The sequence below is a fragment of the Trichomonas vaginalis genome, chromosome VI (assembly GCF_026262505.1).
Source record: "Trichomonas vaginalis G3 chromosome VI, whole genome shotgun sequence".
Lineage (NCBI taxonomy): Eukaryota > Parabasalia > Trichomonadida > Trichomonadidae > Trichomonas > Trichomonas vaginalis.
The window spans coordinates 3,671,356-3,698,326 of record NC_067208.1 but is presented as its reverse complement, the minus strand read 5'-3'; the positions used below and the strand labels follow the sequence as shown (position 1 = coordinate 3,698,326).

The window sequence follows — 26,971 nt, the reverse complement described above, 5'->3', positions numbered from 1 at the left end:
GCTTTTGATATCGGTAAGATTCTATGGAACTACAGCATATCTTATAGACAAAAGTCTTATACCACTAGTTTTGTTTATGGATTGACCCAGTTGTTGGATATAATTTCATAACATATGGTTCATTCGATACTGACGTTGCAGTGAAGGCTTACTTTACATCGTTCAGAAACCGAAGGACTTCAATACAAAGAGATATAGATAGGAAGAACATTTAATATAACTAAAAGATATGACTCTACAGTCAATAGAGTTAAGGTTGTGTTTTGTAAATGATATGAGAGCTGCAGAAACAGAACTACTTGAAGTTTTTGAGAAAAGGTATGGGCTCCCACGAAAGGTAAAGAAACGTTTGAAGTAGATGAGATAGATAGTGCTATAAAATTATTTGACGAAGTTGCTGAAAAATCATGTAAAGCGTTTATTTTTGGTCTTTTATACAAGATAGAAAATAACGCTAATTTTATTTTTTTTTATTTTTTTATTTTGTATGTAAGAACAGAAATGTCAACATCAGAGAACACAACAACTGCTATCGTTCATGAAGCCATAGATGAAGAATACGAGTGGGTTCAGTATAACAAACAACTCCGTCTCATTCGTTCGGTCAAAGATGACATGTACCAAATGCAAAGTATTTTGACAGCATGTTTTGCACCAGATACTAAGAAACCACAAGACTGGTTTGAATTAAATAGCACTCATGACTCCTCAGTGAGTTTGAACATGTAGAACTTAAAAAGATGTACCAAGACAGACAAAACTTACCATCGCATCTAAAAGGTATATATGTTCATAAGTTCCTAGCTAGTTCATAGCAATGTGGGCTTCACCTCGTTATGCAATCTACATACTTATGCTACTTGACGAACTTTGTACAAAGCAGAGAGAAGATATGATGAAAGAAGACAAAAACATACAGAAAAGAATACCACGTCGGTACAAAAGGAAAGGAAAAGAACTATAAGTATATGATTTACACTGAAGAGATGGAAAATGAAGAAGACAGAGATATGGTTATGTTGCATTTAGTCAGAAGAACACACAAAGCTTTTACGACCTTGCTAAGATTTACAAATCTGACAGAAATTGGTTCTATCGCGAAAACTTACCGATTTCAATGACACCAAATGAAGATGTTAAACAGATAGTTCAAGATACGTTACCTCAAACACACTATGATATGAAAGGTTGTACAATACTTACATTCAAAGAAGATTTGCCGCTACTGAAGGAAAAAATAACAGAGTATTTTGACAACTTCAAAGAAGAAGAGTAAATGAACCTTTATTTTTCAAGCTTGACACCAAAGATGGCTCAGGTAGCTCTAGATGGTAAATTGTCTTGTCCGAGTCCTTCTGGCATTCCGAGTCCTTCCTTCCGACAGGAAAAGTTTTTCTTTCCAACAGGAAAAGTTTTTCTTTCCGACAGGAAAAGTTTTTCTTTCCGACAGGAAAAGTCCTTCCTTCCGACAGGAAAAGTTTTTCTTTCCTTCAGGAAAAATTTTTCTTTCCTTCAGGAAAAATTTTTCTTTCCTTCAGGAAAAACTTTTCCAGTTGTCCGTCCGTAAACCATTCAAATTTTCGAAAATTGAGAACTTTTTGGCCGACCTTCAGGAAAAATTTTTCTTTCCTTCAGGAAAAATTTTTCTTCCTTCAGGAAAAATTTTTCTTTCCGAGGAAAAGTTTTTCTTTCCGACAGGAAAAGTTTTTCTTTCCGACAGGAAAAGTTTTTCTTTCCGACAGGAAAAGTCCTTCCTTCCGACAGGAAAAGTCCTTCCTTCCGACAAGACAAACGGATGGCTGACGTTCCACCAACCGAGTCCATTCCAAAGCCAGAAGAACCGACAGCCCAGCACCACAAACTAAGACTCAAACTTTACATTTTTACGCTTGACTTTTTACAATTTGAACTTTGTTTGCGTAGATGTGAATTCTGAAAGAAGTATGAGGGTCTTGTATGACTTTGTACTCCCCATAGTTCATGTCTGTCAAACTTACCTGCCATGGACTCTTTCATAAGTTCCATGAAATCGTCTTCGGACAATCCGGGGAAAAGTATGATATCAGTAAGTATTCTCTTTACATCCTTACTTAAACTCTTTGCTGTCTGTACACAAATGACAACAGAGATGTTAAAGTGTCTGAGCTTCTTAAGAATTCGACACATGTCTTGTTCTCTGTTCTTTAAAAGGATGAGAAGCAAAGTCATCTAAGATAAGAAGACATCTGTGAGGGTAAGTCTTCCAATCGTAAGATTGCAATTTCTTCGAAATGTATTCTATCTCTTTCTGTTTGTTTCTGAAGTGTTTCTTCTCTAATATTCTCTGCATTTCCTCATTTGGGTCTTTAAACTTCGAATTGACATACTCATTTATAGCATTGTACTTCAAAACTCTTCTTTGGTACTTCTTTATCCAATCTAAACTCAGTATCTTTTATACATACTAACTTAGACTTCTTTATAATATCTTTGAACGAATTGACGGTTTGGTCAAATTGACCCGAAGTACTACAAATGACTACTAACTCATAGAATGGGTTCTTCTCATCTAGTTCTTGTTTTTGTGCAGCCATTTTAAGATAAGTGAAAGTCTTACCGACCCAGGTGGTGCGATTAGACCTGTTATACCATTCTGAGCAAATAAGAACTTGTCATGTATGGGTTTTATCTGAGCATTTTCTAACTTCCTCTTGTTCTTATTTAAAACATTCTCAAATTTCTTTGTCAATGTCAGCAAACTTTTTTTCTAACATATTTTTAGAAAAATTAAAAATTTTATCTTTTAGAAAATGTCTAGCGATTTCGCTATCTATATTCGAGACAAGCTTTTCGACAGCAAAACATCTGTCGACCATAAAATCTTACATAGTGTAAACAAGAAAGGTGAATTTGTTCTAAAGTTCTGTTTCTGGGAATATGACAAGAACCATAAAACCTTAAGCAGAGAAGTCTTAAAATTTGTCAATGACAGACTTTGTTGACAGAGATGACGCCTCTTGGAGAGATGAAGTCCAACAAAACTTCTTAGAATGCAAAGAAGACACATGCGCTGTTCTTGAAAATGAAATAGAAAACAGAATAGAAGAGCTATTAAATGACAAAGCACTTTTACAAAAATATGGTTCTGAGAAGTTTGACATAACTCCACCAGAGAAAGAAGAAGAGAGAAAAGAAAGAAAAAAAGTAGAAGAAGAGAAGAAAGAACCAGTTCCAGAGAAGGGGAGATATGACATGTAAAAAATAAAATTTTATTTTTAGAACATTTCTGGGTCAATGTCAATGTTCTCTTCCTCTTTAGGAGCAAACACTGGCTTAGACTCTAAAATCTTTTTACCCAATTTACCTTGAACTTCTACAACTTTAGACTCATAATATTCATAGTCGTCTGCTTTCTTTGGTTCATAAGGTATAACAAGTTTGTATGCTTTGCCTTCTTTAAGGTTTGAAAACCTTCTGTCAAAACTTTCTTTGACTGTTAACAAACCTTCTATGTCTAAGTCTTCAAATTTCGCACCATTTTTAGTCACAATAGCAAACTTAACTGGTTCGATGTTCCAAACTTTGTCAAATGTAGACTTTTCAAAATGGTAGAAGTAAACATTCAAATATGTGAATGGGTCTAGTTCTTCTTTAAGTCCTGACATATACTTGTTGACTGAGATGAATTTCGCCATCTTTTCTATCGGAATAAAAAAAAATTTTTTTTTAAAATTTTACTCAGAAAAATTTTTCTTTGTATATACACCATTCTGAACATCTAAAAGATTTTTGACATTTGCCAAGAATGTACGTTTAGAAGCTGTCATATAACCATATTCTTGACAATACTGTTTATACGAATCGTACAATGACCTTTCATCTAAACACTCAAAGTCAGTCTCATCTATAAACAGTTCATATACACTCTTGTTTGCTTCTAACAATGTTTGTCTCTCTTCGGTATGTGGAATTTGTCTTGGATTGAACTTAGAAATATCTAATGTCATGAAATATGAGAACAAGTGGTTGTAAAAGTTAGGTGTCAAAGTTTCTGCTAAGTCGTCAAAATATTCTGTATCTTGCATATGAGCTTCTGACGTTCTGACAACTACATATCTTCTGTCAGAACTTTCTAACTTCATCGGAACGGCGTTGTTTGAAACCATGACGAAGTTTGCAACATTTTCACAAACTCTTTGGTCTCTATACTTTCTTTCAACAACTCCAACTTTGTCTGTTATAAGACTCTTCAAAGCATCTGAGTTTAAAACCTTTGTTGTATCTATACTTTGAAGTTCGTTACATACTATAAGTTTCATATTCTCTATTGAAGAGTTAAATTTACCGCAGATGTTTTCTAAGTTTGTCATATTCGGGTTCGAATAGCCCTCTAACAGTTTGCACAAAATATCTGTAAAGAAAGTGTTCTTACCAGTTCCTTGTTTTCCAATTACAATGAGAGCAGTTTCATTTTTAGCACTTGGATGTTGTAAGATGTTTGCAAACCAACATAAGATATACTCATAGACTCTTTCGTTTCCATTGCATATAATTTCTTTGACATGGTCTAACCAAGCTTCTATAACATTTTCTTTCCATTCTACTTGTTCGTATTTATATCCAGTGAAGATAGAATAGAAGTTTGGAGATGGTGTATAGAACTTTATACCACGAACTGAAAAATCTTCTAACTTTGACAATAAGATATCCCAAGCATCTAACATCTTCATGCCAACTTGTACGACTTTTATTTTCTTAAGTTTCTGTTTACATTCTTGTTCTGAAACTATTGTCGCTCTTGGTTTGTTAAAGACTACATCCCATTCTTTCATGACATAACATTCTGGGGCAGAGTCGACATAAATGACTAAACGTTTCAAATTCTCGACTGCTTTGTTATAGTCTCGAAATGGACACATATTTCTGAAGGCTTGGAAGTCATAAAAATCTGAAACGTCTATTCTGTACATTTTTTTATAAAAATAAAAAACAATATTTTTTTTATTCTTGAGCTATTTGTTGTTCTTGACTTTGTTGTTGCATTTGTTCCATTTGTTGCATTTGTTGTTCTTGAGCTATTTGTTGTTGAAGTTGTTCTTGTAATACAATACTTTCACCAGTTGCATCTTCCAATTCGAAACTTTCTGCCGTCATTGACAAATACATAGGACATAAAAGTTTTACAGGAACAAAGTTTGCGTCGACTAAGGTTAAGTTTATGTTTGCTAAAGTGTTTGAGTTCACTAAAGCTGAAAACTCTGCATTCGAATGAACAATAGGCAAACCAGCAGAGAAAGTGTTGTTTATACGCATGAGTATCTTTTGGTCATAGTAGTTTCTGTCGACATTCGAATAGCACTTTGAACCTAAGTTTGAAACAATATATAAAATAGGTGTACTTAAAGTCAATGGAACAGACATTCCTTGTATGACACCTTTTCCTGTTATAGGAAACTGTTGGTAGTAAAAACCAGATATAAGTTTTGTATTATAGCTCATATCGTTTATACTAAACTCAGTCGGACATCCAAACATAATGAAACCTGCTCTAGTTGCAGCACATGTTACATCCGTCCTTAAAGTATTAAATAAGTCAACAAAACCTGTTGGTGGTATATCTGAGTAAGTATCTTCAAAGGAGTATTTTTTACCATTCACAACAATAAAATCTTCTGGTGTCAAAAGAGCAAAACAGGCTTTAGTCGTCATCGTGTTTAAGGTCAGTTTACAATATCGTCCTTGAGGACTTTGTAAGTTTGTTGTTATAGAATTATATGACTCAGGGTTTTTAGTCGTAATAGTATAACCACTATGTCTTCTGCCATTTACATATATTTAAAAGTTTTTCTGAAAGTGGAGAAGAACTTCATCTAAACTTTCACATGGCGTTTCTTGAAGTTCTCTGTCTAAGAAGTTCAAATATTTTGTAAAGACATAGAACTTTCCTTTGTCTACACGAACAAACAAAACAGGGTCTTTCATATCGTTCAAAAGTGTGTAAAGTCCTTTACATGAAATAAAGTCTATATTGTTTTTCTTCAAACATCTTTCAAGAAGTTTTGACATTTACTTAGCAACTAAATTTTAATGAAATGTTGTGGTCGTCAAATATTTTTATGACGTCTGGGAAACTATATTTTAAGTTCAACGTTTCACCTCCTTTCATAACGTATATCTTGTCAATGACATTATATGAAACACCACAGCAAGCAATGTCGGGTTCTATTTCTTTGATGTTTATATCGTCTGCCTCTGTCAAAAGTTTCAATAGTTCTTTCAAAATTTCATGAGGTGCGATGACATATGAGTTCACTTTTACAGGGTTGTGCTCAACCAAGTTTAACATTAAACCTAAAGCCTGACAAATCTTCTCCTGAGTTTTCAGTTTGTCTTTCAGTTGTTGGTAGTCGTTTCGAATATCTGCAACAGAACTTAAGTCTCTGCTAACTTCAGGGTATGTTGGTTGTTCTTTTACAGGAACTATTGTTATACCATCTTCGTCTTCGTATGGTTTCCCCTTCAACATCTCTGTCTTTGACATTGACAACAACACTTTGACTGTTTGTTTGAGTTGGTGAATTTAACTTCACATCTGCCATCGCCATTAAACCTTTTGAACACTTACGCTTCTATTTTTCGGAAATGACATTTTACTTAGAATAAAAAGATGGACGTATTTGAGTATCTCTTCGAATTGAAGCAAAACAAAGTTTACACACACAAACAATACAAGTTCATTGATAGAATAGTTCTTTACACAAACAATGGAAAATGTTATAGAATAGCAGTCTTTGCTGAACCAAAATATTTTCATAAAGCAAAGAAAGTTGGTATAACCGAGATGGTGAAAGTTCTTGAAGCAGACAAAAATATAACAACAAAACTGACCGATATTTCTAAAGGAAAGTTTTTAATACAATATTATATCAAAACTGGCGTACTGTCAATATTTGACGGAGAGAAGTCAGTTCAAGAACAACTTACTGACCTGCTGCCAAAATCTGCTCGATGGAAGCTGTCGTTATACCAATCTGAGGAGCCCCAGCAGGTTTCATCGAACGAATTTTCAAAAGAGCATCTTCCGTGAAAAGTGCTATTGGTTTTGTAAACTTCTTTGCTTTCAATTCATCTGGACCGTCTCTGTCACCAGTATATTGTATTTGAACTGTACCAACAGTTGAAATACCACCCATAAAGTCTTCTGAGTCAGCAAATGGAATGCCAAGCCAAAAGTTTGAACGGTCTCCATTTGTATATTGAGTTTTTTGACCTCCTGTATGAGTCCATACTTTCACATATGGCATAATAGAACTTTGCATTTCAGGGTTAATGGTTGTTGTGAAGTTGTTGTTAAAGTTCATAGCATCTAATGTCAAGTTGTATGACCTCATATCCTCAACTGTAGAATATTCTTCTCTTGGATAGTATTTGCCATCTATGTTTATATGGTATTTAATACCAGGGTTGTAGAAGCAAGAATAGTCATTTATAGTTCGTCTGAACAGTACAAACATAGTATCTGCATGTTTCATTGCAGTTGTTAAAGCAATATCTGTTCTTGCACCTGGGTCAGCACTTTGGTTTCCAACTTCACCTGCAAAGTCTTTGACAGATATTTGGTGTATAGGGAACATAAGTGGAACTGCAATATATTTGGCAGCTAAAGCATTTGAAATATCTGGGTCCAACATATAGACTGCAAGTCTGCTTTCTATTCTCTTGCATTCAAACTTTTCGCATGTGAACTTAACTGGGTCCCAAGCAGTTCCAGCAGCATTGAAGTAGTAGTTTACTTCAGTGTTGAGGTTTGAGAAACCAAAGTCTAAGTCAACTTTGTCTTTGCAAAAGTCACAGAACTTGGCTCCACCAGTTCCAGCTACAGCAATGCTGAATCGGTCTTGCGTTGGTGCAATGACTAAGTTATTTTTGCTTGGAGTAAGTTCGATAGAAATTTTTCCTGCCCAGTTTGGCAAGTATCTTAAAAACCTGAAGATGAGGAAAGATGACAAAGGAACTCTAAGTTTCAATTTTACTTTGGTTACTGCTGCTGCAGTTTGTCCAGAAAGGTCAACATAAACTCCTGGAACGTTAGGGTCAAGTCTTCTTATTTTCTCAATAGTTGCATACTGGTCTGTTTGTTCTCTAGCTTGTGGTTGTACTGAGTTTCTCAAAGCGAACCATTCATAGTTTGCCCATGTTACTGTTTGAACTAAATCAGAGTTAGAATATATCTTATATCCCATGAAAACTTCTGGAGCATATTGGTATCCGACATAGAAAATTCCATTGCAACCTTTCTTGTCAGACAACTTGGCAGAAGGTTTTATTTCAATGTCTTGTTCCATGTATAAGAAAGAGTTGTCAATAGAAATAATATGAAACCTGTCGCAAGCAATATCTACTGTTGTTGAAGAACCTTCTCCAAACTCACCTACGTTTCCATAAGAAACAGCAGTTGTATATTCGTAAGTTCCAGGAACTATTTCTGACCTTCTAATGGCATTGTCGCATTCGTTATACCATTCGGAAACATTTCCATTCATGGCATCCAAAACTGTTGGCGTTATATTCTGAGCGGCGTACATTTCATATGAGTAAAAATATAGAATAGTTGGATTTATATGTCATAATAGAACCCACTCCGACCAAGCTTTACTTTCTTCCTGACTGAGTTTTTAACTCTTCTTTTTCCTTCATTGCCACTACTTTCACTAGATGAAGTTACTTCTTCACTACTTTCACTTTGTTCTACTCTTCTTCTTTGGTGTCGCTTTGGTAACTTGCCCTCTGCTTGAAGTTGTTGCATCTTTGCCTCATGTTCATCTAGTATGTTGTAAATTTCCCATGTCCTTTTTGCCTTTGGGCTCTGGTCGCCCATCTCAGGTAACCTATATCCTAGAAAGAGTTTGTCATAGTTTGTATTTGAGTCTTTGCGTATTGTTTGCATGACTCTGTCCTGAGTTTCCGGTTCAAGCTCTTCAAACAGTGCCTGTCCATATGGAATAAGCTCGTTTCCAAATATATGTTTTTGTAGCCATTCTGGTTTTCTTTCCATGTTACCAACTATATCCTTTGTGAATGGGAAAGCTTTTACCCAATCTTTCAGTCTTGCGTCGTTTATTTCTGTAGTTGGTTTTATTTTGTCAAGGAACATGTTTTTCAATACTAACATTTCATTTGGTACTGTCCATTTGAGTTTTCTTAAATATTCATCCCTTCTCAGTTCATCGTCTGCAAAGTAAGTTTTTATGACATTTTGTAAACTTTCGTTTGCAAGGTCATGTACAATAGGTTCTCTTCCTTTTCCCTCCCTAACTTTCTTTCTAAACTCTTCACCAAATATACCATCTCTATGGTTCTGTGTAGTTCTTTGAGATAAATGTTCTAGAACGTCAGGTGTTATATTTCCATCAGCCATGTTCATTTCATACTGGTCCAAAATATCTACATGTTTCATATCTTTCAATGGCATTAAAGCCGCGCTGAAAATACCAGCTATATCTGGTTCACCATTGACTTCCATTGCGTCTACAACTTCTTGGAATTGTGGTTGTAAGTTTATGAACCACCTATCCGGGTTAGCTTTATGACCCCATCTCATTGTAGTTCCATCGTCTGCAGAAACAAAAATAGGTTTGTTTCCATCTTGGTTAGGTTCTGAATGAACTTTAAACAATGTTTCATTTCTATATGTTTTGTTGAAATTTAACCTTTTATTTTCACCGAGTTCATCCAAAGATTGAACGTTAAATGCTCGTAAGTAAAAAGGGTTGTTGTATTTGTGTACATTTTTTTCAGTACTTCCATTCTATGCTGAATATTTTCATCTTGTGTTGGAGTCTTTTGTATGTCGGCAAACATTTTTCGATATTCTTCTACTATGTCAGCCGAATTTTTTTTAGACTCTTGGAAATATTCCATATTCTCCGCATACTCTTGTTGAGGGTCAAGATTTTTCGGCTGTTCCAAATCTTCATCTAGTTCTGTGAAGTTAGTTTCCAAAGGAGTGACTTGTTCGTTTCCTTCAGGCTCTTCTAGCTAGTGTTGCTGAACTATTTCTTCCATGTCTGGTTGTATCTGAACTTCTTCCTGTGGAGTTTCTTGTACCTCATCTGCTGGCATTTCATATATTCCGAGACCGTTTTCAACAAGTTCCCTATTTAAGTCATTCGCATTCATAAGCCTTTGTTCTTTCGTTCCGTCTCTATTTTTTACGCGTTTCATGAAGATAGTTGAATTGTCATTTAGCTCTGACACCAAATATCTCGGAGTAAATTCGTTCATGTCATTTGGATGATATGCTATTAAATCATATCCCTTTGCGAGCTTGTATTTTCCAGGTTTGAAATTATATCCGATTTGGTGTTGAGCCATAAAGCTAAATAGGTTCGGGTCAGTATTTCCTTCATTGAACTTTCTAATAGCTTCTTTATATCTGTCACTAAAGTCAATAGTATCTGGGTAACCATAGTCTTCTTTAAGCATTTTTAAGAATTCTTGGTTTCCTTGTTCTCTACTTCTTTTATGTCCTTGCTCTGTTTGTGGTTGTTGTTGTGCAGGGTTTTGAACTGTTGGTTGCTGTGCTGGTTGTGGAGGGTTTTGAACTGTTGGTTGCTGTGCTGGTTGTGCAGGGTTTTGAACTGTTGGTTGTTGTGCTGGTTGTGGAGGTGGTTGTTGTGCTGGTTTTGGTGCATGCCTGTGTCTGTGTCCATGTGACGATGTAAATGTTTTAGGTAGTCCTGGTGCAGGTGCTTCTCTTGGAGGGTTTGGTGGTATATAAGTTCCACTAGCTAGTATATAAGTTCCACCAGCTGGTATATAAGTTCCACCAGCTGGCACATATGTTCCATCTGCAGCGTAATGTCCTACCTGACTTTTCGTTTTTAAGAAAGCATTTACTAGGTCTGTTTTGGTCTGTTGTAACTCTTTTTCTTGACTTTTCACAACAGTTGCTCTAACGCGTCATAGGCACTTTGAACTGCCTGTCTCGTTGCTGCATCTGTTATTTTCGTCATATTTTGTGCTACTTCTTTTAACTCTTTGTCGAAACCTTCAGACTTCAGTTTCTTTCCAGATGAGAAATCGTTCACTGTTGTTTCACCTTACTATGAAGAGCTTCGAAGGCGTTCTAAAGTCAGCATTTGTTAAAGCTTCATTTGAACTGTCTTCATCCGCTTGTATTTTTGTCCTTATTGACCCTATAAGCTGGGCTGCTTTAGCGTTGGCTTGGGCATCTAACCAGTCATTGTTAGCTTTTATATATTCTGCGCTTTCATTGCCTTTTGCATGGCTGCGTCGTTATTTTTACTTTCTTGTGCTAAGTTTTCATACTGTACGGTTTGGTTTTGCAACTGTAAAAGTTTTCTGCCTTTACATTTGCTTCAACTTCTTTTTATACTCATCGCTATCCATATATGTCTTCAGGGCTTTTTGTTTTATCTCTTCATCTTTCAGTACTTTATATCGAGTAGTATGGTTTTTCAAATTTACAACATCTTGTTCCATTTTTGCTACTTCTGCTGCTTTTTCTGACACTTTTTTCGCATATTCCTCTGTACTTAGTTCTTTCAGTTGTTCTTCTTTCTTCTTTTTCTCTACGTTTAACTCATTGAGTTTCTTTGTGTGTCTGTCATATTCTAGTTTCTTTTCGTTTTCACTTATTTGCTTCTGTATGTCTATGTTTGACTTTTTGACATCTGCTATTTGATTTTTGAGTGAACTCAAATTCATTTGACTTTGAGGGTTATAGGCTGTTCCGTCTGCAGCTCCACCATAGCCTGCCATTTTCGCTAAAAGTGCCGCTCTTAAACCTCCACTCTGTGCACCAACAACTCGGTTTAAAAGCATAGATTGCTTGACATTTGTTGCAACATAGTGGGGTCATTCAGCATTTGTTGTTGCAACTGTTGTTGTGGTGTCAGTCTTACTATTGGATGTTTCAATGCTCTCTTCCTCTTACGTATATTCTTACGTAGCTTACGTGGCATTTTAAGTGAAGTTAAAAAGCGGTTTTATACTAAACATCTTCGGGGCTAGAGGGCGCAACGCGCCTGGAAGCCCCAATCCCTTTTTTTTTAATATATCTATTTATTATATACTAATGCTATTTTCAACTAGAAGTGAGGTACGGTAATCTTACGGATTCCCGTAACTCAATTTTACGGGAAAAGTGCAGTAAACTACTCAATTTACGGAAAAAGTGTCGTAAACTATTGATGTGGCGGTAAAATCACGGTAATTCACGGAAAGCTATATGCGAAAATTTGAAATTATACAAAATCGAGCGAAACACTTTTAAATAGGTTGTTCTCGTATTTAAAATACTATTCCCAGATTTATTGTCGTCAGAATATTTCCAAATTTTTGCCGATTTACAAAAAAATGATTTACAAAGCATATTTTTTAATCTAAAAAATTCCTAAAAAAAGGAACCGGTGTGCGGAAACCTCGGTAAATTACCGCGGTTCCCGTTGGGACTGCCATATAGATTTGAATCTTCTTTTAGAGTTTCTTCTTTTTCTTCTGTTTTTGGATTATTTTCTTCTGGAAATTCAAGTTTTAGTTTTGCAAAACATAAACCTGAAGACAAATGATGATTTTCTGGATAAATTGAACTTATATTCTCTGTTATTATGACACTTCCAATTGTGTCAGGATCTGAAATGTCAAAAAACATCCTTTTACTTGAATTTTTATTGAAACTGAATGGAAATACGAATCTTTAATGTTATTACTAATAAAACTACAATTACTGATAAAGAGATTAATACCATAAATGGAAATCAAGATACGGCATTCATTTTCTAAGTAATTACAAAATATAGTTTTAATTTCAGGTATAATAGATAATGCAGTATGAACTACTGAGGTTTCATATGAATCTGTGTTGTTTGAAAATGTTGAAAGTGTTGTATTTGAGTTAGAACTATAAATAACATAGTAGGAACTTTTGCCATCAAGTTTTGAATTTGAAATATTGATTGATTTAATATTTATTTCACCATTGTATAAATAAACATTTCTGCTTCCTTTTGGATTTTCTTCACCACTTGAAGTAATTGTTGAATCAAGGAGATAATTCTTAAATGGAGATGTATCTGAAACTTCAATATAACAATAAGCACCAAATTTGACTGAGTTAGAGCCAAAGCTGCAGATTCTGTCTTGAACACACTCACCTTTAGTACAAAATACCCATAAAGAGCCACCGCCTCCACTCATGTGCATACATTCGTCAAATGAGCTTGTGTCGATGAGGAATTTGAGATATGTATTTGATGAGTCTGTGATACGGACTGCACCTGTTTCATTAAGGTGAATAAACAGGCAATCAGAGATATAATAGCTGTTAAGTGAATTATCTTCGAGTCTTTTGTTTTCTTTTTTGTATGACGCGTATTTGATTGAAGAGTCGAAGAAATCTTCCCATTCCTTGTGAGAAATAGAGAGAAAAATATAAAACAGGAAAGCTTGAATTTCGATAAAATAATATTTACTATTGTATTTACACTTTTTGACTATTCTTTTTGACTTCGCATTTTTTAAGGATGGGGTATCACGGTTATCTGAATAAAAACTTTGTAATTATCTCAGCACTGGATAAAGATATAACAACCTAGTTAAGAAGAGATATAAGGGTATATCCTCTAATATGTTGTGAATGCATTCAATTATTAATATGACATTTATGCATATGCAATGACATCATCTTATGCTACATGGTATTTTTTTGATATGATGCTCCTATATCAACGACTGTGAAATGCAGAAAGTTGACAATATACCAAAATATTTGCAATTTTTGAAAAATTCGAAGAGAATATAAAAAATTTTAGTAGATTATATAATCTAATTTTAAAAAAATTTATTGTTTATATATAAAAGTTATAAAATATAAAAGAATAAGATGTTTCTTAAAAGAAGGAAAAAAAAAGGTATTGGGGCTTCCAGGCACTTCGTGCCCTCTAGCCCCGAAGATGTTTAGTATAAAACCGCTTTTTAACTTCACTTAAAATGCCACGTAAGCTACGTAAGAATATACGTAAGAGGAAGAGAGCATTGAAACATCCAATAGTAAGACTGACACCACAACAACAGTTGCAACAACAAATGCTGAATGACCCCACTATGTTGCAACAAATGTCAAGCAATCCTATGCTTTTAAACCGAGTCATTGGTGCACAGAGTGGAGGTTTAAGAGCGGCACTTTTAGCGAAAATGGCAGGCTATGGTGGAGCTGCAGACGGAACAGCTTATAACCCTCAAAGTCAAATGAATTTGAGTTCACTCAAAAATCAAATAGCAGATGTCAAAAGTCAAACATAGACATACAGAAGCAAATAAGTGAAAACGAAAAGAAACTAGAATATGATAGACACACAAAGAAACTCAATGAGTTAAACGTAGAGAAAAAGAAGAAAGAAGAACAACTGAAAGAACTAAGTACAGAGGAATATGCGAAAAAAGTGTCAGAAAAAGCAGCAGAAGTAGCAAAAATGGAACAAGATGTTGTAAATTTGAAAAACCATACTACTCAATATAAAGTACTGAAAGATGAAGAGATAAAACAAAAAGCCCTGAAGACATATATGGATAGCGATGAGTATAAAAAAGAAGTTGAAGCAAATGTAAAGGCAGAAAAACTTTTACAGTTGCAAAACCAAACCGTACAGTATGAAAACTTAGCACAAGAAAGTAAAAATAACGACGCAGCCATGCAAAAGGCAATGAAAAGCGCAGAATATATAAAAGCTAACAATGACTGGTTAGATGCCCAAGCCAACGCTAAAGCAGCCCAGCTTATAGGGTCAATAAGGACAAAAATACAAGCGGATGAAGACAGTTCAAATGAAGCTTTAACAAATGCTGACTTTAAGAACGCCTTCGAAGCTCTTCATAGTAAGGTGAAACTAGTGAACGACTTCTCATCTGGAAAGAAACTGAAGTCTGAAGGTTTCGACAAAGAGTTAAGAGAAGTAGCACAAAATATGACGAAAATAACAGATGCAGCAACGAGACAGGCAGTTCAAAGTGCCTATGACGCCGTTAGAGCAACTGTTGTGGAAAGTCAAGAAAAAGAGTTACAACAGACCAAAACAGACCTAGTAAATGCTTTCTTAAAAACGAAAAGTCAGGTAGGACATTACGCTGCAGATGGAACATATGTGCCAGCTGGTGGAACTTATATACCAGCTGTTGGAATTTATATACCACCAAACCCTCCAAGAGAAGCACCTGCACCAGGACTACCTAAAACATTTACATCGTCACATGGACACAGACACAGGCATGCACCAAAACCAGCACAACAACCAACACAACAACCAACAGTTCAAAATCCAGCACAACAACCAACACAACAACCAACAGTTCAAAATCCAGCACAACAACAACCACAACCAGAGCAAGGACATAAAAGAAGTAGAGAACAAGGAAACCAAGAATTCTTAAAAATGCTTAAAGAAGACTATGGTTACCCAGATACTATTGACTTTAGTGACAGATATAAAGAAGCTATTAGAAAGTTCAATGAAGGAAATACTGACCCGAACCTATTTAGCTTTATGGCTCAACACCAAATCGGATATAATTTCAAACCTGGAAAATACAAGCTCGCAAAGGGATATGATTTAATAGCATATCATCCAAATGACATGAACGAATTTACTCCGAGATATTTGGTGTCAGAGCTAAATGACAATTCAACTATCTTCATGAAACGCGTAAAAAATAGAGACGGAACGAAAGAACAAAGGCTTATGAATGCGAATGACTTAAATAGGGAACTTGTTGAAAACGGTCTCGGAATATATGAAATGCCAGCAGATGAGGTACAAGAAACTCCACAGGAAGAACTAGTTCAGATACAACCAGACATGGAAGAAATAGTTCAGCAACAACAGCTAGAAGAGCCTGAAGGAAACGAACAAGTCACTCCTTTGGAAACTAACTTCACAGAACTAGATGAAGATTTGGAACAGCCGAAAAATCTTGACCCTCAACAAGTGTATGCGGAGAATATGGAATATTTCCAAGAGTCTAAAAAAAATTCGGCTGACATAGTAGAAGAATATCGAAAAATGTTTGCCGACATACAAAAGACTCCAACACAAGATGAAAATATTCAGCATAGAATGGAAGCACTGAAAGAAAATGTACACAAATACAACAACCCTTTTTACTTACGAGCATTTAACGTTCAATCTTCGGATGAACTCGGTGAAAATAAAAGGTTAAATTTCAAGAAAACATATAGAAATGAAACATTGTTTAAAGTTCATTCAGAACCTAGCCAAGATGGAAACAAACCTACTTTTGTTTCTGCAGACGATGGAACTACAATGAGATGGGGTCATAAAGCTAACCCGGATAGGTGGTTCATAAACTTACAACCTCAATTCCAAGAAGTTGTAGACGCAATGGAAGTCAATGGTGAACGAGACATTGCTGGTATTTTCAGCGCGGCTTTAATGCCATTGAAAGATATGAAAGATGCAGATATTTTGAACCAGTATGAAATGAACATGGCTGATGGAAATATAACACCTGACGTTCTAGAACATTTATCTCAAAGAACTACACAGAACCATAGAGATGGTATATTTGGTGAAGAGTTTAGAAAGAAAGTTAGAGAGGGAGAAGGAAGAGAACCTATTGTACATGACCTTGCAAACGAAAGTTTACAAAATGTCATAAAAACTTACTTTGCAGACGATGAACTGAGAAGGGATGAATATTTAAGAAAACTCAAATGGACAGTACCAAATGAAATGTTAGTATTGAAAAACATGTTCCTTGACAAAATAAAACCAACTACAGAAATAAACGACGCAAGACTGAAAGATTGGGTAAAAGCTTTCCCATTCACAAAAGATATAGTTGGTAACATGGAAAGAAAACCAGAATGGCTACAAAAACATATATTTGGAAACGAGCTTATTCCATATGGACAGGCACTGTTTGAAGAGCTTGAACCGGAAACTCAGGACAGAGTCATGCAAACAATACGCAAAGACTCAAATACAAACTATGACAAACTCTTTCTAGGATATAGGTTACCTGAGATGGGCGACCAGAGCCCAAAGGCAAAAAGGACATGGGAAATTTACAACATACTAGGTGAACATGAGGCAAAGATGCAACAACTTGAAGCAGAGGGCAAGTTACCAAAAGCGACACCAAAGAAGAAGAGAAGAGTAGAACAAAGTGAAAGTAGTGAAGAAGTAACTTCATCTAGTGAAAGTAGTGGCAATGAAGGAAAAAGAAGAGTTAAAAACTCAGTCAGGAAGAAAGTAAAGCTTGGTCGGAGTGGGTTCTATTATGACATATAAATCCAACTATTCTATATTTTTACTCATATGAAATGTACGCCGCTCAGAATATAACGCCAACAGTTTTGGATGCCATGAATGGAAATGTTTCCGAATGGTATAACGAATGCGACAATGCCATTAGAAGGTCAGAAATAGTTCCTGGAACTTACGAATATACAACTGCTGTTTCTTATGGAAACGTAGGTGAGTTTGGAGAAGGTTCTTCAACAACAGTAGATATTGCTTGCGACAGGTTTCATATTATTTCTATTGACAACTCTTTCTTATACATGGAACAAGACATTGAAATAAAACCTTCTGCCAAGTTGTCTGACAAGAAAGGTTGCAATGGAATTTTCTATGTCGGATACCAATATGCTCCAGAAGTTTTCATGGGATATAAGATATATTCTAACTCTGACTTAGTTCAAACAGTAACATGGGCAAACTATGAATGGTTCGCTTTGAGAAACTCAGTACAACCACAAGCTAGAGAACAAACAGACCAGTATGCAACTATTGAGAAAATAAGAAGACTTGACCCTAACGTTCCAGGAGTTTATGTTGACCTTTCTGGACAAACTGCAGCAGCAGTAACCAAAGTAAAATTGAAACTTAGAGTTCCTTTGTCATCTTTCCTCATCTTCAGGTTTTTAAGATACTTGCCAAACTGGGCAGGAAAAATTTCTATCGAACTTACTCCAAGCAAAAATAACTTAGTCATTGCACCAACGCAAGACCCATTCACTCTTACAGACGTAAAGGGAGCAAATCAAACGTCATTCGCCGAATTTTGCAAAGACAAAGTTGACTTAGACTTTGGTTTCTCAAACCTCAACACTGAAGTAAACTACTACTTCAATGCTGCTGGAACTGCTTGGGACCAGTTAAGTTCACATGCGAAAAATTTGAATGCAAGAGAATAGAAAGCAGACTTGCAGTCTATATGTTGGACCCAGATATTTCAAATGCTTTAGCTGCCAAATATATTGCAGTTCCACTTATGTTCCCTATACACCAAATATCTGTCAAAGACTTTGCAGGTGAAGTTGGAAACCAAAGTGCTGACCCAGGTGCAAGAACAGATATTGCTTTAACAACTGCAATGAAACATGCAGATACTATGTTTGTACTGTTCAGACGAACTATAAATGACTATTCTTGTTTCTACAACCCTGGTATTAAATATCATATAAACATAGATGGCAAATACTATCCAAGAGAAGAATATTCTACAGTTGAGGATATGAGGTCATACAACTTGACATTAGATGCTATGAACTTTAACAACAACTTCACAACAACCATTAACCCTGAAATGCAAAGTTCTATTATGCCATATGTGAAAGTATGGACCCATACAGGAGCTCAAAACACTCAATATACAAATGGAGACCGTTCAAACTTTTGGCTTGGCATTCCATTTGCTGACTCAGAAGACTTTATGGGTGGTATTTCAACTGTTGGTACAGTTCAAATACAATATACTGGTGACAGAGACGGTCCAGATGAATTGAAAGCAAGAAGTTTACAAAACCAATAGCACTTTTCACGGAAGATGCTCTTTTGAAAATTCGTTCGATGAAACCTGCTGGGGCTCCTCAGATTGGTATAACGACAGCTTCCATCGAGCAGATTTTGGCAGCAGGTCAGTAAGTTGTTCTTGAACTGACTTCTCTCCGTCAAATATTGACAGTACGCCAGTTTTGACATAAAATTGTATTATAAACTTACCTTTAGAAATATCGGTCAGTTTTGTTGTTATATTTTTGTCAACGTCAAGAACTTTCACCATTCAGTTATACCAACTTTCTTTGCTTTATGAAAATATTTTGGTTCAGCAAAGACTGCTATTCTATAACATTTTCCATTGTTTGTATAAAGAACTACTCTGTCAATGAACTTGTATTGTTTGTGTGTGTAAACTTTGTTTTGCTTCAATTCGAAGAGATACTCAAATACGTCCATCTTTTTATTCTAAGTAAAATGTCATTTCCGAAAAATAGAAGCGTAAGTGTTTCAAAAGGTTTAATGGCGGTGGCAGATGTGAAGTTAAATTCACCAACTCAAACAAACAGTCAAAGTGTTGTTGTCAATGTCAAAGACAGAGATGTTGAAGTGGGGAAACCATACGAAGACGAAGATGGTATAACAATAGTTCCTGTAAAAGAACAACCAACATATCCTGAAGTTAGCAGAGACTTAAGTTCTGTTGCAGATATTCGAAATGACTACCAACAACTTAAAGACAAACTTAAAACTCAGGAGAAGATTTGTCAAGCTTTGGTATAATGTTAAACTTGGTTGAGCACAACCCTGTAAAAGTGAACTCATATGTCATCGCACCTCATGAAATTTTGAAAGAACTATTGAAACTTTTGACAGAGGCAGACGATATAAACATCAAAGAAATAGAACCCGACATTGCTTGCTGTGGTGTTTCATACAATGTCATTGACAAGATATACGTTATGAAAGGAGGTGAAACGTTGAACTTAAAATATAGTTTCCCAGACGTCATAAAAATATTTGACGACCACAACATTTCATTAAAATTTACTTGCTAAGTAAAAATGTCAAAACTTCTTGAAAGATGTTGAAGAAAAACAATATAGACTTTATTTCATGTAAAGGACTTTACACACTTTTGAACGATATGAAAGACCCTGTTTTGTTTGTTCGTGTAGACAAAGGAAAGTTCTATGTCTTTACAAAATATTTGAACTTCTTAGACAGAGAACTTCAAGAAACGCCATGTGAAAGTTTAGATGAAGTTTCTTCTCCACTTTCAGAAAAACTTTTAAATATATGTAAATGGCAGAAGACATAGTGGTTTATACTATTACGACTAAAAACCCTGAGTCATATAATTCTATAACAACAAACTTACAAAGTCCTCAAGGACGATATTGTAAACTGACCTTAAACACGATGACGACTAAAGCCTTTTGCTCTTTTGACACCAGAAGATTTTATTGTTGTGAATGGTAAAAAATACTCCTTTGAAGATACTTACTCAGATATACCACCAACAGGTTTTGTTGACTTATTTAATACTTTAAGGACGGATGTAACATGTGCTGCAACTAGAGCAGGTTTCATTATGTTTGGATGTCCGACTGAGTTTAGTATAAACGATATGAGCTATAATACAAAACTTATATCTGGTTTTTACTACCAACAGTTTCCTATAACAGGAAAAGGTGTCATACAAGGAATGTCTGTTCCATTGACTTTAAGTACACCTATTTTAATATATTGTTTCAAACTTAGGTTCAAAGTGCTATTCGAATGTCGACAGAAACTACTATGACCAAAAGATACTCATGCGTATAAACAACACATTCTCTGCTGGTTTGCCTATTGTTCATTCGAATGCAGAGTTTTCAGCTTTAGTAAACTCAAACACTTTAGCAAACATAAACTTAACCTTAGTTGACGCAAACTTTGTTCCTGTAAAACTTTTATGTCCTATGTATTGTCAATGACGGCAGAAAGTTTCGAATTGGAAGATGCAACTGGTGAAAGTATTGTATTACAAGAACAACTTCAACAACAAATAGCTCAAGAACAACAAATGCAACAAATGGAACAAATGCAACAAATAGCTCAAGAATAAAAAAATATTTTTTTTATTTTTATAAAAAAATGTACAGAATAGACGTTTCAGATTTTTATGACTTCCAAGCGTTCAGAAATATGTGTCCATTTAGAGACTATAACAAAGCAGTCGAGAATTTGAAACGTTTAGTCATTTATGTCGACTCTTGCCCCAGAATGTTATGTCATGAAAGAATGGGATGTAGTCTTTAACAAACCAAGAGCGACAATAGTTTCAGAACAAGAATGTAAACAGAAACTTAAGAAAATAAAAGTCGTACAAGTTGGTATGAAGATGTTAGATGCTTGGGATATCTTATTGTCAAAGTTAGAAGATTTTTCAGTTCGTGGTATAAAGTTCTATACACCATCTCCAAACTTCTATTCTATCTTCACTGGATATAAATACGAACAAGTAGAATGGAAAGAAAATGTTATAGAAGCTTGGTTAGACCATGTCAAAGAAATTATATGCAATGGAAACGAAAGAGTCTATGAGTATATCTTATGTTGGTTTGCAAACATCTTACAACATCCAAGTGCTAAAAATGAAACTGCTCTCATCATAATTGGAAAACAAGGAACAGGTAAGAACACTTTCTTTACAGATATCTTATGCAAACTGTTAGAGGGCTATTCGAATCCGAATATGACAAACTTAGAAAACATCTGCGGTAAATTTAACTCTTCAATAGAGAATATGAAACTTATAGTATGTAACGAACTTCAAAGTATAGATACAACAAAAGTTTTGAACTCGGATGCTTTGAAGAGTCTTATAACAGACAAAGTTGGAGTTGTTGAAAGAAAGTATAGAGACCAAAGAGTTTGTGAAAATGTTGCAAACTTCGTCATGGTTTCAAACAACGCCGTTCCGATGAAGTTAGAAAGTTCTGACAGAAGATATGTAGTTGTCAGAACGTCAGAAGCTCATATGCAAGATACAGAATATTTTGACGACTTAGCAGAAACTTTGACACCTAACTTTTACAACCACTTGTTCTCATATTTCATGACATTAGATATTTCTAAGTTCAATCCAAGACAAATTCCACATACCGAAGAGAGACAAACATTGTTAGAAGCAAACAAGAGTGTATATGAACTGTTTATAGATGAGACTGACTTTGAGTGTTTAGATGAAAGGTCATTGTACGATTCGTATAAACAGTATTGTCAAGAATATGGTTATATGACAGCGTCTAAACGAACATTCTTGGCAAATGTCAAAAGTCTTTTAGACGTACAGAATGGTGTATATACAAAGAAAAATTTTTCTGAGTAAATTTTAAAAAAAATATTTTTTATTTTATTTGAAATGTACGCTGAGTTTGTTGGAAAAGACCGTTGGGAAACTTGTTTGTTAGATGAGAAATATGAAATTCACTGTTGTGAGTCATTTGAAGTCAGAAACAAAGAGACAAAAAGAGTTTTAAGCGGATGGGAGCAAAATGACGGATATGCTATGATGAATCTGGGTGGAAAACACTATTTTAAACATGTTGTCATTGCAACTCATTTTATACCGAATCCTAACAATTTACCTTTTGTAGACCATATAAACCATATAAGAAACGACAATAGACTTGAAAACTTACGTTGGGTTACTCGTTCTGAAAACAATAAGAACAAAAGCAAATTTAGAGATATTGTATTCGAATTTGTCGACGAACTAGAAGATGAAGCAATTGAAATTACAGACTATGGCAAGCATACGTTTGAGTTTTACTACTATAGCGAAGAACAGGACTCTTTCTACTTTTATACCGGCGTAAACTATAGAAAATTACTAGTATGTTTTACTAAGGAAGGCTATGCATATGTAAACACTAGAGATACAGATGGAAAACACGTTCGAATACTTCTTAACAAATTCAAGAAGCTATATGGCATACCATTTTAAAACGTTTTTTTTTAAAAAAAAATATTTTTTTATCCGATAGAAAAGATGACGAAATTCATCTCAGTCAACAAGTACATGACAGAAGTCAAAGAAGAACTAGACCCATTCACATATTTGAATGTTTACTTCTACCATTTTGAAAAGTCTTCATTTGACAAAGTTTGGAACATCGAACCAGTTAAGTTTGCTATTGTGACTAAAAATGGTGCGAAATTTGAAGACTTAGACATAGAAGGTTTGTTAACAGTCAAAGAAAGTTTTGACAGAAGGTTTTCAAACCTTAAAGAAGGCAAAGCATACAAACTTGTTATACCTTATGAACCAAAGAAAGCAGACGACTATGAATATTATGAGTCTAAGATAGTTGAAGTTCAAGGTAAATTGGGTAAAAAGATTTTAGAGTCTAAGCCGGTGTTTGCTCCTAAAGAGGAAGAGAACATTGACATTGACCCAGAAATGTTCTAAAAATAAAATTTTATTTTTACATGTCAAATTTCTTTTTCTCTGGAACTGGTTCAGGTTCTTTCTTCTCTTCTTCTAGTTTCTTTTCTTTCTTTTCTCTCTTCTTCTTCTCTGGTGGAGTTATGTCAAACTTCTCAGAACCATATTTTTGTAAAAGTGCTTTGTCATTTAATAGCTCTTCTATTCTGTTTTCTATTTCATTTTCAAGAACAGCGCATGTGTCTTCTTTGCATTCTAAGAAGTTTTGTTGGACTTCATCTCTCCAAGAGGCGTCATCTCTGTCAACAAGTCTGTCATTGACAAATTTTAAGACTGCTCTGCTTAATGTTTTATGGTTCTTGTCATATTCCCAGAAACAGAACTTTAGAACAAATTCACCTTTCTTGTTTACACTATGTAAGATTTTATGGTCGACAGATGTTTTGCTGTCGAAAAGCTTGTCTCGAATATAGATAGCGAAATCGCTAGACATTTCCTAAAAGATAAAAATTTTAATTTTTCTAAAAATATGTTAGAAAAAAAGTTTGCTGACATTGACAAGAAATTTGAGAATGTTTTAAACAAGAACAAGAGGAAGTTGGAAAATGCTCAGATAAAACCCATACATGACAAGTTCCTATTTGCTCAGAATGGTATAACAGGTCTAATTGCACCGCCTGGGTCGGGTAAGACTTTCACTTATCTTAAAATGGCTGCACAACAACAAGAACTAGATGAGAAGAACCCATTCTATGAGTTAGTAGTCATTTGTAGTACTTCTGGTCAATTTGACCAAACCGTCAATTCGTTCAAAGATATTATAAAAAAGTCTAAGTTAGTATGTATAAAAGATACTGAGTTGTTAGATTGGATAAAGAAGTACCAAAGAAGAGTTTTGAAGTACAATGCTATAAATGAGTATGTCAATTCGAAGTTTAAAGACCCAAATGAGGAAATGCAGAGAATATTAGAGAAGAAACACTTCAGAAACAAACAGAAAGAGATTGAGTACCTTTCGAAGAAATTGCAATCTTACGATTGGAAGACTTACCCTCACAGATGTCTTCTTATCTTAGATGACTTTGCTTCTCATCCTTTGTTAAAGAACAGAGAACAAGACATGTGTCGAATTCTTAAGAAGCTCAGACACTTTAACATTTCAGTTGTCATTTGTGTACAGACAGCAAAGAGTTTAAGTAAGGATGTAAAGAGAATACTTACTGATATTATACTCTTCCCCGGATTGTCCGAAGACGATTTCATGGAACTTATGAAAGAGTCCATGGCAGGTAAGTTTGACAGACATGAACTATGGGAGAAGTACAAAGTCATACAAGACCCTCATACTTCTTTCAGAATTCATATCTACGCGAACAAAGTTCAAATTGTAAAAAGTCAAGCGTAAAAATGTAAGTGTTTGAGTCTTAGTCTGTTGTGGTGCTGGGGCTGTCGGTTCTTCTGGCTTTGGAATGGACTCGGTTGGTGGTACGTCAGTCATCCGTTTGTGTCCTGTCGGAAGGAAGAGTTCTTCCAGTTGGAAGGAAGGACTTTTCCTGTCGGAAAGAAAAACTTTTCCTGTCGGAAAGAAAAACTTTTCCTGTCGGAAAGAAAAATTTTTCCTGTCGGAAAGAAAAATTTTTCCTGTCGGAAAGAAAAATTTTTCCTGAAGGCCGGCCAAAAAGTTCTCAATTTTCGAAAATTTGAATGGTTTACGGACGGACAACAAGAAAAATTTTTCCTGTCGGAAAGAAAAATTTTTCCTGTCGGAAAGAAAAACTTTTCCTGTCGGAAGGAAGAGTTCTTCCTGTCGGAAAGAAAAACTTTTCCTGTCGGAAAGAAAAACTTTTCCTGTCGGAAAGAAAAACTTTTCCTGTCGGAAGGAAGGACTCGGAATGCCAGAAGGACTCGGACAAGACAATTTACCATCTAGAGCTACATGAGCCATCTTTGGTGTCAAGCTTGAAAAATAAATGGTTCATTTACTCTTCCTCTTTGAAGTTATCGAAATACTCTGTTATCTTTTCCTTCAGTAGCGGCAAATCTTCTTTGAATGTAAGTATTGTACAACCTTTCATATCATAGTGTGTTTGAGGTAACGTATCTTGAACTATCTGTTTAACATCTTCATTCGGTGTCATTGAAATCGGTAAGTTTTCGCGATAGAACCAATTTCTGTCAGATTTGTAAATCTTAGCAAGGTCGTAAAAGCTTTTGTTGTTTCTTCTGACTAAATGCAACATAACCATATCTCTGTCTTCTTCATTTTCCATCTCTTCAGTGTAAATCATATACTTATAGTTCTTTTCCTTACCTTTTGGTACCGAACGTGGTATTCTTTTCTGTATGTTTTTGTCTTCTTTCATCATATCTTCTCTCTGCTTTGTACAAAGTTCGTCAAGTAGCATAAGTATGTAGATTGCATAACGAGGTGAAGCCCACATTGCTATTGAACTAGCTAGGAACTTATGAACATATATACCTTTTAGATGCGATGGTAAGTTTTGTCTGTCTTGGTACATCTTTTTAAGTTCTACATGTTCAAACTCACTGAGGAGTTCATGAGTGCTATTTAATTCAAACCAGTCTTGTGGTTTCTTGGTATCTGGAGCAAAACATGCTGTCAAAATACTTTGCATTTGGTACATGTCATCTTTGACCGAACGAATGAGACGTAACTGTTTGTTATACTGTATGTACTCGTATTCTTCATTTATATCTTCATGAACGATAGCAGTTGTTGTGTTCTCTGTTGTTGTCATATCTGTCTTTACATACAAAATAAAAAAAAATATTTTATAAAAACTAACGCTATTTTCTATCTTGTATAAAAGACCAAAAATAAACGCTTTACATGTATTTTTCAGCAACTTCGTCAAATACTTTTATAGCTTTGTCGATCTCATCTACTTCAAACGTTTCTTTACCTCTCGTGGGAGCACCATACATTTTCTCAAACTTTTCAAGTAGTTCTGTTTCTGCAGCTCTCATATCGTTAACAAACGCAACCTTAACTCTATTGACTATACTGTCATATCTTTGAGTTATATTAAATGTTCTTCCTATCTTATATCTCTTTGTATTGAAGTCCTTCGGTTTCTGAACGATGTAAACTAAGCCTTCACTGCAACGTTCCGTATCGAATGAACCATATGTTATGAAATTATATCCAACAACTGGGTCAATCCAGAACAAAACTACTGGTATAAGACTTTTGTCTATAAGATATGCTCTTGTTCCATAGAATCTTACTGATATCATAAGCTCAGGATTTCTTGTCAAAATTTTCTGAGTTGAAGCATTTTTAACCCAGTCGTGTGCTTTCTTTCCTTCAGATAGTGTTAAAATGTCTGACAAAGAATATTTTTTGTATTTCTTTGAGTATCTTACGTTTAAATCACCTATTCTAACCACCTTGGTCTCATTGTCTATCTTTTTAACTGTTTCAAACTCAGTGCTTGTCATTTCCTGTTCTTACATACAAAATAAAAAAAATATTTTAAAAAAACTAACGCTATTTTTTATTTTTTCTATCTTGTATAAAAGATATGATTTCATAGAGTTTTTTCACGATTTTCATAGAGTTTTGGCGACCAGGGTTTTTCCCCTGCTCGCATTTTTTCACGATTTTCATGTGTTTTTTTACGATTTTCATGAGTTTTAGGCGACTACGGTTTTTAACGTACTCGCAATTTTTCACGATTTTCATGTGTTTTAGGCGACCCCTGTAAAAGTCGGG

At 35.0% G+C, this 26,971-nt stretch overlaps 14 protein-coding genes and 5 pseudogenes across 19 annotated transcripts, besides 2 other annotated features; 8 read left to right on the top strand and 11 right to left on the bottom strand.

The window, feature by feature from the left end:
• Window positions 1-9,637: part of a mobile genetic element that runs on past the window's edge.
• TVAGG3_0799780 lies at window positions 818-1,276 on the top strand (annotated as a pseudogene). Its single transcript has one exon. A coding segment is annotated over exon 1 (459 nt).
• On the bottom strand, window positions 3,255-3,644 carry TVAGG3_0799770 (protein of unknown function, DUF4108 family; the record flags this gene model as incomplete). Its single annotated transcript, XM_051247266.1, has 1 exon — window positions 3,255-3,644. One exon carries the CDS (start codon window positions 3,642-3,644, stop codon window positions 3,255-3,257), a length of 390 nt encoding a protein of 129 aa, XP_051082741.1.
• Window positions 4,403-4,949, bottom strand: TVAGG3_0799760 (uncharacterized protein; the record flags this gene model as incomplete). Its single annotated transcript, XM_051247265.1, has 1 exon — window positions 4,403-4,949. A coding segment is annotated over one exon (547 nt), but the record flags the coding sequence as incomplete, so codon positions are not given.
• Window positions 4,981-5,804, bottom strand: TVAGG3_0799750 (annotated as a pseudogene). The gene has a single exon. A coding segment is annotated over exon 1 (824 nt).
• On the top strand, window positions 6,647-7,066 carry TVAGG3_0799740 (uncharacterized protein; the record flags this gene model as incomplete). Its single annotated transcript, XM_051247264.1, has 1 exon — window positions 6,647-7,066. One exon carries the CDS (start codon window positions 6,647-6,649, stop codon window positions 7,064-7,066), a length of 420 nt encoding a protein of 139 aa, XP_051082739.1.
• Window positions 7,100-7,613, bottom strand: TVAGG3_0799730 (protein of unknown function, DUF4106 family; the record flags this gene model as incomplete). Its single annotated transcript, XM_051247263.1, has 1 exon — window positions 7,100-7,613. A coding segment is annotated over one exon (514 nt), but the record flags the coding sequence as incomplete, so codon positions are not given.
• Window positions 8,597-9,436, bottom strand: TVAGG3_0799720 (protein of unknown function, DUF4106 family; the record flags this gene model as incomplete). The annotated part of the gene is made up of 1 exon (XM_051247262.1): window positions 8,597-9,436. The coding sequence occupies one exon, from the start codon at window positions 9,434-9,436 to the stop codon at window positions 8,597-8,599; it is 840 nt and encodes a 279-aa protein (XP_051082737.1).
• Window positions 9,638-10,301: 664 nt separating the features above from the next.
• Window positions 10,302-11,267, bottom strand: TVAGG3_0799700 (annotated as a pseudogene). Its single transcript has one exon. A coding segment is annotated over exon 1 (966 nt).
• Window positions 11,268-11,429: 162 nt separating this feature from the next.
• TVAGG3_0799690 lies at window positions 11,430-11,966 on the bottom strand (annotated as a pseudogene). Its single transcript has one exon. A coding segment is annotated over exon 1 (537 nt).
• A 2,727-nt stretch (window positions 11,967-14,693) lies between these two features.
• Window positions 14,694-15,767, top strand: TVAGG3_0799680 (protein of unknown function, DUF4106 family; the record flags this gene model as incomplete). Its single annotated transcript, XM_051247261.1, has 1 exon — window positions 14,694-15,767. A coding segment is annotated over one exon (1,074 nt), but the record flags the coding sequence as incomplete, so codon positions are not given.
• Window positions 15,768-16,262: 495 nt separating this feature from the next.
• Window positions 16,263-26,971: part of a mobile genetic element that runs on past the window's edge.
• Window positions 17,043-17,309, top strand: TVAGG3_0799670 (protein of unknown function, DUF4106 family; the record flags this gene model as incomplete). Its single annotated transcript, XM_051247260.1, has 1 exon — window positions 17,043-17,309. One exon carries the CDS (start codon window positions 17,043-17,045, stop codon window positions 17,307-17,309), a length of 267 nt encoding a protein of 88 aa, XP_051082735.1.
• On the top strand, window positions 18,238-18,947 carry TVAGG3_0799660 (annotated as a pseudogene). Its single transcript has one exon. A coding segment is annotated over exon 1 (710 nt).
• TVAGG3_0799650 (Poxvirus D5 protein-like family) lies at window positions 21,694-22,176 on the top strand (the record flags this gene model as incomplete). Its single annotated transcript, XM_051247259.1, has 1 exon — window positions 21,694-22,176. A coding segment is annotated over one exon (483 nt), but the record flags the coding sequence as incomplete, so codon positions are not given.
• On the top strand, window positions 22,210-22,794 carry TVAGG3_0799640 (His-Me finger endonucleases family; the record flags this gene model as incomplete). The annotated part of the gene is made up of 1 exon (XM_051247258.1): window positions 22,210-22,794. The coding sequence occupies one exon, from the start codon at window positions 22,210-22,212 to the stop codon at window positions 22,792-22,794; it is 585 nt and encodes a 194-aa protein (XP_051082733.1).
• Window positions 22,840-23,259, top strand: TVAGG3_0799630 (protein of unknown function, DUF4108 family; the record flags this gene model as incomplete). The annotated part of the gene is made up of 1 exon (XM_001314456.2): window positions 22,840-23,259. One exon carries the CDS (start codon window positions 22,840-22,842, stop codon window positions 23,257-23,259), a length of 420 nt encoding a protein of 139 aa, XP_001314479.2.
• Window positions 23,276-23,692, bottom strand: TVAGG3_0799620 (uncharacterized protein; the record flags this gene model as incomplete). Its single annotated transcript, XM_051247257.1, has 1 exon — window positions 23,276-23,692. A coding segment is annotated over one exon (417 nt), but the record flags the coding sequence as incomplete, so codon positions are not given.
• On the bottom strand, window positions 24,545-25,180 carry TVAGG3_0799610 (uncharacterized protein; the record flags this gene model as incomplete). Its single annotated transcript, XM_051247256.1, has 1 exon — window positions 24,545-25,180. One exon carries the CDS (start codon window positions 25,178-25,180, stop codon window positions 24,545-24,547), a length of 636 nt encoding a protein of 211 aa, XP_051082731.1.
• On the bottom strand, window positions 25,215-25,754 carry TVAGG3_0799600 (KilA, N-terminal/APSES-type HTH, DNA-binding family; the record flags this gene model as incomplete). Its single annotated transcript, XM_001288662.2, has 1 exon — window positions 25,215-25,754. One exon carries the CDS (start codon window positions 25,752-25,754, stop codon window positions 25,215-25,217), a length of 540 nt encoding a protein of 179 aa, XP_001288663.2.
• On the bottom strand, window positions 26,083-26,697 carry TVAGG3_0799590 (organellar and viral DNA polymerase type B; the record flags this gene model as incomplete). Its single annotated transcript, XM_051247255.1, has 1 exon — window positions 26,083-26,697. The coding sequence occupies one exon, from the start codon at window positions 26,695-26,697 to the stop codon at window positions 26,083-26,085; it is 615 nt and encodes a 204-aa protein (XP_051082730.1).